The 16,325-nt window shown below is 32.1% G+C and overlaps 1 protein-coding gene across 9 annotated transcripts in view; it reads left to right on the top strand.

The window, feature by feature from the left end:
• The first annotated feature begins 1,244 nt into the window (after positions 1-1,244).
• LOC128243117 (PH domain leucine-rich repeat-containing protein phosphatase 2-like) overlaps positions 1,245-16,325 on the top strand; it is a 60,286-nt gene continuing 45,205 nt past the window's right edge. The window contains exons 1-2 of one of the 9 annotated variants that reach the window (XM_052960670.1): positions 2,111-2,421; positions 3,189-3,364. In XM_052960670.1, coding sequence (XP_052816630.1) covers positions 3,333-3,364 — 32 coding nt within the window. In that variant the 5' untranslated portion in view covers positions 2,111-2,421; positions 3,189-3,332. The other 8 variants (XM_052960664.1, XM_052960668.1, XM_052960667.1 and 5 more) reach the window with 8 other exon arrangements.

Genomic DNA, 16,325 nt, shown 5'->3' with positions numbered 1-16,325 from the left:
GCAGACATCAAAGTCACAAATAACCATTAAAATAACTCAATGATGCATGCAAACTATTTAATTTATAATAATAAACATTACGTTTCTTTCTTTTAGTTTATAATAAAAAGCTAAAAAGAAATGATCGATTAAATTGATATGATTGATATATCAATTATTTTTTCGTCATATAAACTGATGCCTTCAACGATCGTTTCGGATAATCAATAAATACAAAAACGAAACTATTTTGTTTAAATCTTACTTGGCTAATGTAATGTTTCACAACAAATATCAACAATAAAGAAATCATTACCTTAAAATTAACACTAAATTTCATTTCATTTATATGGTAATGAATAAATAACATACAAACACATTGACTTTTTTATTTGTATACAAAGTGGCCAATTTTGGAGTTTTATAAATACGGGAAATTTTCTCGTTTTTATTCTATTTTTTTTTTTTTTTTTTGAGAATTAAGTTAATTACTTATATATGCCAATAATTACAATTATTATTATTTTGCCAATTATGATACAGTCATTTTTATAACTAAAATATAATAATTGTGAATGTGAAGTAAAAATGAACATATGATAGTATTTGTTTTGGTAATTGTTTGTATACTATTGCCGATAAGTGAAACATAACAAAACATGTACAGCCAGTGGTAATTAATTAGCAATTAAGTATGTAATAGCTACGTATTCCAAATAGGACCATGTTGATGTAAGCGGTCAATGTTTGTTGATGCGCATCAAAGGAGATTTTGATCAGGTTAAAACTCACTGAACAAAATAAAAACAAATGTGGATATTTTATTACTTTAACAGAAAAATGTTTAGGGAGGAAGGTGCTGAAATGCGGAACATTTTTTAAGATTAAGATTAATTTAAGACCAATTTAACAGCCAGCCCAATCGGTTGCATTTTTTTGCATAAGGTTGACTTACGGCAAGCAAAGTTACTTTAAAAAAAATAAACTTAAACTTCTTGGATGACTTTAAACAAAACGTATTCATATATTGTTTTAGTGGAATTGCTACATTAATATATATCAGTTCTGATGGATAATAAGTGATCCATACTATACCAGTGATGAAAATGATCGATGATAATGAATTTACACAGATCACATACAGTGCATTACATTACGGAAAATCCAAGGCCAGAAAATGTCAGTTAATTTATAAGCGTGACTGACAGCCGACGGTGTTTATAATTACAAGAAAAACAGACAAATCTAAGGGGAACCATGGGTGATCAAGGACGTTGCGAGGGTCGAGGTCATAGTGTGAGTCAAGGTCACAGTGAAGGTGAAGGCCAAGGATCGCAAAGGAGAACTCTCTTCTGGGCTGGATGGAGGTAAGTTGGCGTATTTATGTTAGATTTTATATGATCTCTCCTTTGTCTCTAGTAAGTTTTTTTCAGGAAGTTTTGTCTTAGCCTTGTAGAAAACCGACAAAAAATGTTGTTGTTTTTAAAAACCTACAAAATGAAATTCGGTTGAACTATACATTAGCGACACTAATGAACGATCCGGGATGCTTTTTATTGTTTTGTCATTTCTTATGTCTCGTGTCTGCCAAATTAAAAAAAAAGTCAGAAGACTCGTTGGCGGACATTTAGCTGGACTAACCTATACATCGCCACCTTAATTTATAGTTGAAGAGTTCAAGAGCAAGGTCTATTTCGCCAAATATTGTATGAACCAATTTACACACTCATTGTCTGGGTATTTCTACCCAATTACTAGCTCTGTTGAAATTCACACATTTTAACAAAATGGCTGTGTTGGTTTTACTTTTCAACGATTTCAGAAACGCTAACTTTTAAGGCCTCTAATAATACGTGGCTAAGTTTCAAAAGCAGCCAGTTGAATTTTCAACAGATAAAATAATTCTCACCAGTTGTTTTGATTAAAAAGTTACATGACTTAATATAAAACCGTGGATTTGTTTATATTTTATTTTACTACTTAATATTTGATTTATTTTCAACCCAGATAAAATATCATTTTGTAATGAAAAATGAAACATAACAGCTTTTTTAATACAACCCCGTGTGTTCAATTACGTTATAATAGCTTTCTTATGCTAACGATTTCTGAAGTAATGCTGCATTTTCCCACAAATATTATTTAACCAAGACGCATGACAAATTTACAGCTCCATAATTATATGCATTTTTGTAAATGATACATTTACAGTCTGTGTCAAAGGCTGTTTTAAAATGCTGGTTGTCATAGAATTTGACATTAAATTTGAGTGTTAAAAAGTGCAAATTTGTGAACTGGTAAATAAAAATGGGATTTATTTTATACTATTAACTTAAATATAATCGTGAAACATTAAATTCTGTGCATTTAACAATGGATCTTTACTAATACAAGAGATGATAGAGTTCTTGACAAATTGCTTACGTTCTGGACTACTGGACAGTATATTGAAGTTCTTCATCAAATGCTTGAATTCTGGATCAGAACAAAATACTTAAAAAGTTATGGATAAATCACTTAAGTTCTGGATTAAAACACTTAATGTCTGAACAGACTGTCTCTAACTGTAAATGTCCCGGGGCTATATTTTGTATTAATGTATATCAGTTACTTATTTTTTTTTGTTTAAATGTTAATTAAATTTGCTTTTCAAAATTTTATTGAAAATTATTTTTCGTCAATATTCAATCTTTGAAATGCATGTGTTTTATGCGATTTCCTACTGGGACTCGAACATAAACATTATTAAAGCTACATCTACCTGAGGAATGGACGGACTATCTTTGAGTGCATACAAAGAAATGTTATAAATACTGGAATTGCTATGTTAAAATGAAATGTTTCCCTCAGTAATTGTCATTTGAAGGGGGTGTAACTTCCTTTACATTGCCTGAGTTTAATAGTTTTTTTTCTTTAAAAGAAGTTGTATCATTTAAAGTTTGCAAACTTGTTTAGTATCTTGTTCAATCGGCCATTTATGACATTTTTAAGTGAAAAACTTCCATTGAAAATGCATTACTGAACATTACCAGCTATATAAAAATTATGTTTGAAAAGATTGTAATGCAATTATAGGCAATAGATCGTAGATGTAAACATTTTAAGTCATGCATTTCAAAAATTGGAGATTATTTGACTGGAGGGAAACTGAAATGAAATAGTTATTATGAATTTAATCAACAAGTTATATTTATTTTTGTGACATTTAGTTATGTTTGAATGAATATGTAATATTTGGAAGGACTATTACATCATAGAGCGTTTGTCAACATAAACATACGGATGCATGGATATTTACATAATAATGACTGGAGTTTTTTGAATTCTAAAACTTTATAAACAATTGTGGGAAAATGGCGCTACTTGGACGGCAACATATGTGTGTGTGAGTATCAACTTTGATTTTACCTAGCTACATCAACAAATCATAGTTCTGTAATAAAATTCATTTGCCATTCTAAATAAATATTTAGCGGTGGTTTCGTCATCGTTTTAAGCGGGGAATGGGCCTTACCTAGGGTCCATGGGGTGCGGGGGCATTTGGTGGGGATTTTACCATCTGTTCGTCCCCGTTGGACAGGGATTTTAGCCGGGGTTGGCTTGACTGAAAATCAAAGTCCCTGCTATTTCCTGGCCTGGACCGGGAGGGGGGGATGTGGTTACAATTGACTGGTGCATAACCATTCTGGTACAATTTGTTAAACTATTCCTGTTAACCAATTTCCAATTTGATACAATTTAAGTAAAACCAACATTGGTAGTATGTGATCTCTTTAAATATAAATACTATACTGCACACATAATAATGTACATTATTAAATTGTTTAAAGATCAACATCATCAGCATCCCAGAATTATAATGTATATTTAGCCACCTATGTGTTAAAGTTGCGTACAGTATAATAATACTATATGTATTTATAAATTTCATCCTGTAATTTCAGATCATTTAATATGATTCATCTGAACCACTGTGTTTATCTGAGTCATTTATGTGTATACATTGTATATATATAAATATAATTATATCAAAAGAAACATTAATTCCCCTCATATAATTACATCTCTTGAAAGTTGTTAAAAAAATAAGGGGAATAAGGAAATGTAAATAGAAAAATTATAATTATATAATTCCCCTAGCAATTACAACTCTTGAGAAATGTGTAAGAAATAAGGAAGGAAGGAAATTGATAATAATTCATCAGATTTTTATGACTTAAAAAATACAACATGTCATGCACATCTCAATGTTTCTTTTTTGTATCTTTTGATGACAAAAAGCAAAACGCAAAATGTGTTTTTGTTTTGTTGGAGGCCAAAATTCTCGTACAAGCAGAACTTAAAGCTGCACTTTCACAGATTGATCATTTTGACAACTTTTTTCTTTTTTTTGTCTTTGAATGAACCAATTTTGCATAAATGTCTGGAAACCAGTGATATAATGAAGACTGTTGACAAAAGATCAAATCACAGTTTATCATATTTAAGTTAAAAAAAAATTATGGCTAAAAGCCTTCTTAGCGTTAATAAAAATGAACTTTTCGGCAGTGTTACCAAACATTTGAGATTTGTTCTATTGTGAATTATCTAATATGACTGAATCGAAAGCGTTGATGCCCAAATCAGCCAAATCTGAGACAACTTTTAAAAAAAGTGTCAAAACTGACAATCTGTGATAGTGCTGCTTTAAGGCTGCAATCAGATGTTTATAGTAAGATAAAATGACAGAGTATTGCAGTTTGATTGGTAATGATGTATAATAATTGGTTTATTTTGACCATAACATGGGGGGTCCTCCCAGGTGTCAATGTTGTGATATATGAGTATCTTCACTTTATAGGGCAATTTTGTTGGGCAAACTACATCAATGTTTTAAGTACCACTAACATATCAAGGCGGGCTCGTCCCCCACCCCCCTAAAATCATTCAGGTTTACTTTTTATTTCAATATCTGTGAAAAAAGTAATAAAATATGCTCAATTAAATGCATAAATTTGGACTAGAAACTGTTCAAATTTTCTTTAGGGAAATTACCCCAAAGCCCCACTGCCAACATTTTAAACCAAAACTTTTTTAAAGGATTTTAAATATTGCCACAAGACAAGGTTTCCACAATGCTACAAACAATGGTCTTCAACAAGGGAAGTAATTGTGTAATGATGATAAAAAAGGAGTTTCTTAGGGTACTTGTTTTAACTTTGCCTGTGGACAAGATAAGAATTTCTAGCATGGTCAAATATTTGGATCTTACTTATCTGAGGTGGGAGAAGGGTACTTCTCAAATGCTACTTGAAAAAAAAACTCCCGAAGTGACTTAAATTTTTTAAGTAAAATCTTAAAAGGGCTGTACTCCGTTAATAAAATATCGAAAAAAAGAGAAAATTGTCGAAAACTGACATAAACTTGGCATCGATGTGTACAATGCATTGGAACTTACTAACTGAAGTACCACATAGTTTACAATTTATTTATGTTTAGCAGTTATTTCGGATTTTTCCATTAAAAAAGATTACTGGGTATGTCTACCAGGTAGAATTCATTCCTTATGCATGATTGGCTAGTTGGTGTTATCACGTGATATTACCGAGGTATGTTTATAGCTTAATTATATGACCCAATATGAGAAAGTCTTCATAACTCAGTGGATACGACGCTGGACTGCAATTTTGGTGACACATTTAAGTTTTTACCCGGTCTCGGACACAATTTTACATTTTGGTACTTTTTTTTACAATTATGATATCAAAGCTTAACACATTCTATTAGATAATTGTCCTGAGATTCGTTACAGAAAAAAACTAATTTTGGTGCCAATCTGGTGTACAGTCCCTTTAAAAGTGCTAATAAAAGACTTGTAATTGGCTACTAGTATCTGCAGGTACACATTTCATATTGCTTATTATAATTGATTAAACCTACTTCATCATAAATATATGTAACAGACTGCACAAATTGCTATGTGCACCTGTCAAGGTTCAAACCCACAACCTCTCCCTTTGCAGACAGACACTCTACCGCGTCGCTAAAAAAGCTTGCTCTATAGTGAGACAGTATCAGTGCCGCTTTTATCATAGACCCGGTTACACATTCCCCTCCTTTTTGAAATTGGTCCTCGAATATCGGAGACAAAGGTCAATTAATTTGCAATGAACTTGAGGCTTATCATGCAACACGGGTCCCTCGTTGGGCGCCAAATGTAACAGACTGAAAATATTGCTATGTGCACCTGTCGAGGTTCAAACCCACGCTTTTAGCTCTGCAGGCAGACACTCTACCGCATCCCTTTAAAAGCCAAGAAGCTCTCAAAATATATATAAGAGACAGTATAAGTGCTACTATATACACATGGAATACTCTGAGTTACACATATAACACATTTATTAGCAATAACAACAACTTATTTAAAAATCGGTCACTTTAGGTAGACAAGGTCCTTACAGCTAATGAGTCAAATCGGTATTAAAATGACGTTTTATCAGCTACATTCAATCTTGAAGCATGATAGGACTTATTAATTATGGTAAAGCATAAAATTATCAATATATCTTTGAGTTAATTATCTTCCAATCAAAGTATACTCCTTAATCCCTCATGTCAGATTGTCTGATAAAAGACAAGGCTGTGTCACAATTGACATGTTTTTAGCATTAATATGCTAACATCTAAACTATACTTCATAAAAAAAGTTACCAACATATTTATAAAGATATTTAATGCTAAAATAACGATAACAGTATTATATTTAAATTTAAAGGATAAGAAAAGAAAAAAATCTACCTAAACGAAAAAGGATTTTCTAGTGCTTTAATAAGGATAATAATATTATAAAGGTTAACTGGGTGAAATAATCATAATTATTATAATGCCTAAAAGGCTTCAGAAAGATTAGCGCAACAAATTGTATGCGAATGTAACATCATTTCGAAAATAATGTGTGTGCTGACGTTTGATTTTAAAATGTGAGCTGCTTGTAAATATCAAAACTCTTAAACAGTGAACAAAATATCATATTGATATTTTACTTTATTTGAAACAGTGAAATGACATCTGTATTTCACTGATAAAGAATTTGAAGAACAGTTCTTGAACTGTTTGAGAATTGGTTTCTAAATAAGTCTGAGTGTTTAATGCATGGCATTAAATTGTGCAAGTTTTTGACATTATAATAACATAAACTTTAAAAGACTCTTTCTTAGTGTAAAATTACTTCATTTAGTTTGATTATCGGTGCATTCAATTCACTGCAGCGTACTTTATAATGCAGAACTTACATTAAACATGTCTAAATTACTTTTCCACTTGGTAGAAAACAAGATATAACATAATGTCAGAAAACAAATCATGCAATCAGGGGAGTAAGTACGTGAAGCAATCTGAAGTGCATGCCCGTACAATCTTTTTTATTTGGGTCGCAATATGTTATATGGGGTGGGAGCGAGACCGTAGGTACATCCCCTTAAAGTACATTATTAAGTTTATTTGTTATACTAAGTATTTTTATTACATTGAATCATTATGACGTTTCAGGCGTGTAGCTGCTTATACGCGAAAATGTGGCTGAATTCATGTGATTCTGACAAAACCCCACTAAGCCCAATTATAAATCCAGCCCCTGCATTTATAAAATGTTTCATGATATTATCTGTACTTTTATAGAATCTATAGAAGTTTATAGTACATAATTATGTCGGTATATAAAATTGATTGATGATCTTTTATTGGTAAGTATAAAATGGCTCATAGTTTGCACTAAAGTTGAAGTTAAAGTTTCAATTTTTTTTTCAAAATGGAAGATTTTGGGATTTTTTTGGATACACTGAGGTAATTTATAGGAACATATTCTGAAATTTTTCATCTGTTAAAGCTTCACTCTCATAGTTTGAACGTTTTAACAACTTTTTGTCTTGGAACGAGCCAATTCTCTAATATGCAAAAATGTATGTAAACCAGTCCAGGAGTGAGACAGTGTTAGTAAGACTGCTGACAAAATATTAGATTGCAGAATTTTATATCTAAGTTCAAAAAATGATATTTTATACATTTTTCTTAAACTGTAAGTAATGCTTTTAGCCATAAAACATTAAATTTCGAACGGAAATATGAAAATCTGCGATCTGATCTTTCAGCAGTCTTTAAATTATCACTGGTTTGCAGATATTTACGCAAATATTTGCTCATTCCAAGACAAAAAAATAAAAAAGTTGTAAAAATGGTAAATCTGTGAGAGTGCAGCTTTAAATGTTATATTTATACCCCCCAAAACAAAGTTTGGGGGGGGTATACTGGAATCGGGTTGTCCGTCTGTCCGTCTGTCTGTCCGTCTGTCCGTCCGTTTTTTTTTGTCCGGGATTCATCTTTGTCGTTATTGAACAAATCTTTTTCAAACTTTCAGATATTAATGGCCATGATGTAAACTTGCGCCTCTGTGAAATTGGTACGGGTCACATGACCCTGACCAGAGTTATCTCCCCTTGATGTGTTAAAGTAGGCAAAATAAGCCCTGTCCGGGATTCATCTTTGTTATTATTCAACAAATCTTTATCAAACTTTCAGAAATTAATGGCCATGTTGTTACTTTCGCCTCTGTGAATTTGGTACAGGTCACATGACCCTGACTGGAGTTATCTCCCCTTGATGTGTTAAAGTAGGCAAAATAAGCCCTGTCCGGGATTCATCTTTGTTATTATTCAACAAATCTTTATCAAACTTTCAGAAATTAATGGCCATGTTGTAAACTTTCGCCTCTGTGAATTTGGTACAGGTCACATGACCCTGACTGGAGTTATCTCCCCTTGTAGGCAAAATTAGCTTTGTCCGGCCTAACTCCAGGGCAAACAACCTAGACATGGAGGGGTGGGGGGTATTCGTTAGCCTATGGCTTACAGTTCTAGTTTATTATGCTTTAGTCTTGATCACTGTGTGAGCATTTTAGTAATTGCATCTTGCATGGCTGTGTCTGTGTGCATTATTCATTAATCATCAATTTAGCATGAATTGTTATATGTTTTAATTATTCTCCTCAACTATTTTATAACAGCTACCATAGTGTGTGTATATACCATGTAACAAATTGCGTCATAAATGCTACGTCGGAAGGCAACATTTTGCTTCGATTGAAGACTTTAAACAAAGATACCTCCACTTTTTCTTCACCTTTTTATTAGTGAAACATAGCGCAGTATTATGTAACGACGCTTACGGAGCCCCTGTTTGTTTTCACCAACACCGCAATCATCATTATCACCAACACTACAACAATAATTATAATTATCAACCACCAACAACACCACAATTATCAAAATCAACTTCCAACACCACCTGACCACCACCACCATAATCATCTTCAATAGAACCACCTGTAACATCATAATCATCATCAATAGAACCACCAACATCACAAGTCCAACTTTTTCACCAAGTGTGACATGAAAAAAAAAACTGAGTTCAATTTTACACCAAATGCCACCTCCAGCTGGGTGGAAATTTCATGGCAGTTGGTGAAATTCTTGATATTCCACCAAGTGCCACCCATTTTTCATCAAATGCCACACAAATCCATGGCATTTGGTGGAAGTTGGTGGCAAATTCAGGGCATTTGTCATATTGTCATATTATTCCTGTAACACCGCTTAATTTTCAAATGAATACAACATATTATTTATTACTCTACTCATTCTGATAACCAAATCCCATTAATGCATTTGTTTGAAAAGTCCATTTCTTCACAGACTGCACTGTAGAAAATGATTTGACATAATAATAGAATTTGCTTTTCATTAAAGGGTCATACAATTTAGGTTGAAAATTATTTGACCTTCTGATATTATTTGCTTTTTATTAAAGACATACAATTTATGATAATTCAGTGGCTTATTGGTTTCACCTTGGGCTTTCACCGAAATCGTAAAATCATATTATCTTGTTAAAACGTTGTTAAACTGAAGAAACAGTGTCATTAAATCCGTAATCGCCAATTTATTGGCCATCGGTTAACAGCACTTCAGAACCACAAAATGGCAAACAGAATTGAATATAAAGTGTGAAATTACGTTCTTGTCCGGAGAGTTCAAGTGCTTTGTTAAATTATACCTACTGTGTCGGAGGACAAATATGGACGTATTTCAGATTTAACAAATAGGTGATGTATTTGGTAATTTGTTAGACTGATTGTAGATTAAGATCTTCATGATTAATGTTTTTAATGTTCAAGAATTTAAGTACCATTTATTAAACTCAATTTAGGTACATTTTATAGAACAAATCCATGTTAAAATTTATATTAAAATCCATGTTACAATTTATGTTGAATTAAAAGAAGAGTTATTAAGTTATGTAATTTTCATTCAAAATTTAAAAAAAAGAGCTAATGAATTAATCTTATATAACTAATATAAAAAGATGTATTAAACTATTGCTTAAAAATAGTCATTTTAAAATGTTCCAAAATTTTAGTTTGTTAAGTTATAATTTGTTTACATTTGTATATTTGGCTATATACAACCACAGTCATAAGTTATATTTCTAGAATGTAGAGCAGGTGTAAAGTACAAAAATATATGGACTTTTCCTTGGATTTATACATTAAAGGGACGAGACACCAGGTGGTCCCAAAATCAGCAAATACCCAGTACAGTAATTTCCTCAAAACTTTTATGATTACTATATAAGCATTGCTTTACATGATCAAAATAATATTTTGTTGCTCTCTTAGCTGAGGTTATCCGTTTAAAAATAGCGCATATTGATTTCCCAGTTTATATTTATAGTGTATATTTAGCATGTGAAAGTCATGTGATACATTATAGAGACGCAATTTTTAAATTTACTCGGGTTTATCTGGTAGACAATTACCCAGTAAATTTCGAATTTGAAAAATATGCACAAACTGCGACACTGCCATTTAAGTGATTTGACAGACATCCAATTGTAAGAAAAGTTCAATGCGTTGTACACAACGACATCAATTTTATGTAAGTTTTTGACAATTTTCTTTTTTTTCTTGCAATCGTATCATCTGGTGCCTAGTCCCTTTAAATCTGAAAATTTACAGAAATAAAAATTAACAAGGCTTGCATCAGTCATTGAGAAGTACTTATCCCTGTAATAAAAGATTTTTAAAAAGGCAAAAAAATACTATAAGTTTGATTTATATTTAAACAAGCCTCAATTTTAAAGGAAATTAAAAGACCTATTCGAGTGTGCTCTGTCTTATTTCGATATTTATCACAATTTATTGCAGGGAATGTGTATAAATTGTCATGCATTATTAAGTATGAGGGCATTGATATTTTTGCGTCTTGGAATTATTCTAGTATTAACACAATTCGTAAAATTTTATCAACTCTGGGTGAATCTTTAAATTATTTGAGACAAAATGACTTCCAATGACTTTAAGCATAAATTTGGACAATTAATCAAACTCTTCAAGCTATATAGGTAAGTTTTTTTTTCTTTTTTTAATAAATACAGTCAAAACCCATTGGCTCGATATCGTTTGGCTCGATTTCCTCTTGGCTCGTATGGATGTAAAGGACCGATTTTGATTTACTTTTTAATTGTAAGCATTCCCTTGCATGGCGCAAATTTTTTATTCGCGAGGCTTGAAGTATTTTGGCCCGTCCCAGGGATATTGAGCCAATGGGTTCAACTTTATGTATCAAAACTGTTATTAGTATCAATAATCACTCTTATCCTATTTAAACAACAATTTTTTTTTAAACTATTGTCTTTCATGAAACTCTGACAGGAGCGTAGCTAGCCCTCTTAATTCATGTGGATTCATAATTGTGCTAGTGGGGTTCGGGGGGGGGGGGGGGGGGGCATTCCCCCTTGAGAAAATTTTGAAAACCATGGTGCATTCTGGGCATTCTGAGGTGGTTTATTTAGTATTGAAATGGACAGTAATTAAGGATCTTATCTGATGATGTAGTCAAGTATGCAGACTGCAACTTTGGCTGATTTTTTTTTATATTTTGTCAGAATCATGTGGATTCAGTTGCGTATAAGCAGCTACGCACCTGAGTTATATATGTATATTTGGCAATTAATTAACTGTTTGCATTAATGGTTTATTTAACATAAAAAGTCAGAAATACCGAGAATTAAATAAGTTAAGTCATTCTAACAACCATTAAATTTAAGTATATAAATTGGTTTTCAAACTGTTTGCTTTATATTGCGAAGATTAAGTTTAAAGAAATCAACTGATACTTTTGATTTGTTTTGTAATATTACTTAAAAGATCAAATGGCTTAAAGGAGTTACTTAAATGTGATTATCATTAGCATAGTTGAATTGACACACACTTGAAACACGAATTTGTTTTGGATTTAAGACAAGATTTAAGATTTAAGGAATTTTGAAAATATCTTGGGAGATCAGGAATTTTATGCAATAAATTTAGACTTAAATGTTTGCTAAAGCATTTAAAAGTAGAGAATTGTGAGATACATTCAAACTTTCTTTATCTGAGTGCAAATAACTTAACCTTGTTCTTAATCTCTGCATGTCTGTCAAAAGTCAAGACATCTTTCAAATTGCCAGTTTGTCAAATGCAGGAGCAGTCTGAACCAGTTTAAGTCACCATGGCCCTGCCACAAGTGGCTAATATTATATTGCCATTAGCCAGTTTTAACATCATTCAACATTATTCTGCAAGTCAGCTAATTGTTATTCTTGCCACCTGCAACAAAGTTGTATTGTCGTTATAGCAAGTAAGCCAGTTTTAACATAAGTCAACATTGTATATATCCTGCTATATGTCAGCTAGTTAGTCTTGCCATCAGGAACTATAAGCTGTGTTAATTGTCATTAGCCAGTTTAAACATAAGTCAACATTGTATATATCCTGCTATATGTCAGCTAGTTAGTCTTGCCATCAGGAACTATAAGCTGTGTTAATTGTCATTAGCCAGTTTAAACATAAGTCAACATTGTATATATCCTGCTATATGTCAGCTAGTTAGTCTTGCCATCAGGAACTATAAGCTGTGTTAATTGTCATTAGCCAATTTAAACATAAGTCAACATTGTATATATCCTGCTATATGTCAGCAAGTTAGTCTTGCCACTTGTCACTAAGATGTATTGTCATTAGCCAGTTATAACATCAGTCAACATTATTCTGCTATATGTCAGCTAGTAATTAGTTTTCTCATCAATAGTTACACCATCAGTTTTGCAACCAGCCATGCACTTAACAGTATTGCCAAATGCCAGCTGATCAAGCAGCTTTGCTTTTAAGCCAGTCATTACTTAGTTGTGGTGCCATTAATCAGCTAGTTAGCCAACCATTATTGCCATCAGCCAGTCATATTGCCATTAGTCAGTTATAATTGCCATATCAGCAAGTTATTATTGTCAGCATTCATTTATTATTGCCATCAGTCAGTTATAACTGCATATCAGCCAGTTATCATTACCAGCAGCCAATAAATATTGCCATTGGAGCCAGTTGGTATTGCTATATCAGCAGTTTTCATCGCCATCAGCCAGTTATTCTTGCCATCAGTCAGTTATTATTGCAATAACAGCCAGTATATTATCATCTCCAGCAGTCAGTATTTATTGCCATCAGCCAGATATCATTGCCAGCAGTCAGTTATTCTTGCCATCAGTCAGTTATTATTTCCATAAAAGCCAGTTATCATTGACAGCAGTCATTCTTGCCAGCATCCAGTCATTCAGTATTGCCATCAGATAATGCAAGCAGCCGGTCAGTCAGTCAGTCACTTGCCATCAGCCGGTCTTTCCTGAGTTGCCAGTCATTCATCCTGTGAGCCTCCAGTGAGTAATTGCAATCGGTCAGTCAGCTTAAGTATTGCCATCAGATTAGTCAGTTTATCTTAATTACCATTAGTCACTACATATAGTCAAGTTGTTTTGACATTTGCTGGTACTATATTTTTTTGACTGAGTTAATCTATGAATGTATGTTCAAAGCGGCGTCATTTTAGAAGTGAGATAAAAATAATGTGAATTTGTGAATTACATTGTATACTCCATTGAGTTTGAGAGCTCAGGTTTTAGCTGAATTTAGTAACATAAATATAAATTATATTGCATTAGTTTGTCAGACAGTGACTTAATTAAGATCTTAGACTGATATAAATCAAGAAAGATGAAAGTATATATAGGCAAATTTTTATGCATGAAAATAATATTGCATGACTGCATAAATAGGCTTAAGTTTGCTTTATAAGAGTGCTCAAATTAAACTAATCATATCAAAAATATTGCAAGTCATTGAAGCTTAAATTATGGCTGAAATAATTTGAAAACGCTTTCATCATTTGTCGTTTGAATTATTTGGACCACCAAGAAAGTTTTTTTTGTTTTACATGACTGTAAATCATAAACTACAAAGGCGATTTTGTGTATTTTTCTTGTAATAAAGGGTTGACCCTCATTATTTTAAGTCCCGAAGTCATGATAATATGCTGAGGGCACTGGTAATGTTTTAATAGGTTAGTTAGTTCAAAAAGGTGATATTTATGGGCTGCTGACCACCAGGGGGGTCTTGGTCGAGAGACACACTGTTTGTTCAGTCTGGTCCGAAAACATTAAACAGACTGTAAAAGGCTGAGTAAACGAAATAATTTATGAGGAAGTTATAAATGATAGAATAAAACAGGCAACCGATTATTTTGTATAAGATTTATATAGATAATATTTGAGCATGTTGGAAAGTAACCAGTAAGTTTGTTATTTATTCCACATTTCTTTTCTGATGAAAAATGTATTTTATTACATTAATGAACTGTTACAATGAGAAATAAGAATTTTTGTAAATTATGACGAAAGTAGCAAAAATGATGTAATAATATCTAATGCGACATATGCAATAGAATGGCGGCTCCCATGGTGTAAAACATATCAAATGAGAGCACTAAGTCTTAAATTCAAGAAAAAAAAGAAAATAACATTGTAATTTTACTTTCACAAAAAGCCAAAAAGTCAGCTCATTTTGAAATTAAACAGTTACATACTAATTTCTGTTTGTAGCTGTTTATTGTATTTAGTTTAAACAGTATTTTATTCCAAATTATTAATACAGTATAACAAAAAGTTAAGATAGAAATACAAATTACTAAAAACTGATGTAAATTTTTTTCTTTAATAATGTTAACTACTAAGTCAAATTTATTTATTTATTTTGATTAAGCTTAAAAAAAATAAGCAATTGTATTAGAAATTGTGCTTTATCATAAACATATAGTATTTCTATTTTTTTTTTTATATAATTCATCATTATCTTTTAAAATTAGTCTTCGATATATTTTTTGACTGTTATTTTCTCATATCACACTCTTTTCACCAGAGAAAGGGAGATCACTTTTGATTTGTTAAAAAAACTGGATGGACTTACCTTTCTTTCAAATGTTGAAATGCATTTAACCTTATCATCTGTTACATAAAATTTCAACATTATCTTGATTTATTACAAAAGTTAAAGCTTTGTGAATTAAAATGCTTGGTTGAATGTTATGGTCTGCGAACCGAGAACGAGAAAAATATTTCCCACGACCTCAAATTTGCCTCTTTGTATTGTGATCATGTAATGTAATGTAAGATATTTACATTGAATAACAAGATATTTTTAAGGCTATCGTATGATTGGTATGTCACCTTGAGTGATAAAAGATGAATTTTTAGCTTTTATTAAAATTTTGAATGTAATATACAGAAAAAACTATATGTTACAAAATTAAAACACAATTGATAGATAGGACCAGGACATCTAAACAGTTAAATCCCTATAGATTATGATTTGAATAAATCAAAATTAATATGCTCTCATTATTGTTTTTGGTGTTATAGTTGTTGTCGGATAGTACTAGTAGTAGTGGTGGTCATTGTCGTTGTTGTCATCATTGTCTTCTTCTTCTCCTTGTCCTTCTCCTAATCTCCTTCATCTTATTGTTATTGTTGTTGTTGTTCTTCTTCTACTCCTCCTACCCTCTCCCCCCTCCCCCTCCTCTTCCTCCTTCTCCTCCTCCTCCTCCTCCTCCTCCTCCCTCTTCTTCTTCTTCTTCTTTAGTTCATTCCTCTTCTGAAATGGTTGTTTCAACATCAGTGTTTGTCAAGTGTGATTCATGCTTTGACAAAACCACAAATAGGCGGTAGACACAAAAACCTTAATGATATCCAAATATGAGGCCTTATAAATTAATGCTTGAGGGTCTAAATCAAAATACTGTTATAATCTTGTACAAAGAAAGCAGTGGCTCAGATTGGGCTACAATTGGTGTATGGTTTCAGTTCGGGCTCTCAAATGGTTTAACAATGGGCTCATCTACAAAAACACTATCTCAGGGTTCATCTAGAAAACATCGGCTAATTTATAG

Source organism: Mya arenaria, chromosome 8 (assembly GCF_026914265.1).
Source record: "Mya arenaria isolate MELC-2E11 chromosome 8, ASM2691426v1".
In the NCBI taxonomy this organism is placed as follows: domain Eukaryota; kingdom Metazoa; phylum Mollusca; class Bivalvia; order Myida; family Myidae; genus Mya; species Mya arenaria.
The sequence above is the reverse complement of the archived record's forward strand: the minus strand, read 5'-3'. Positions and strand labels throughout refer to the sequence as shown.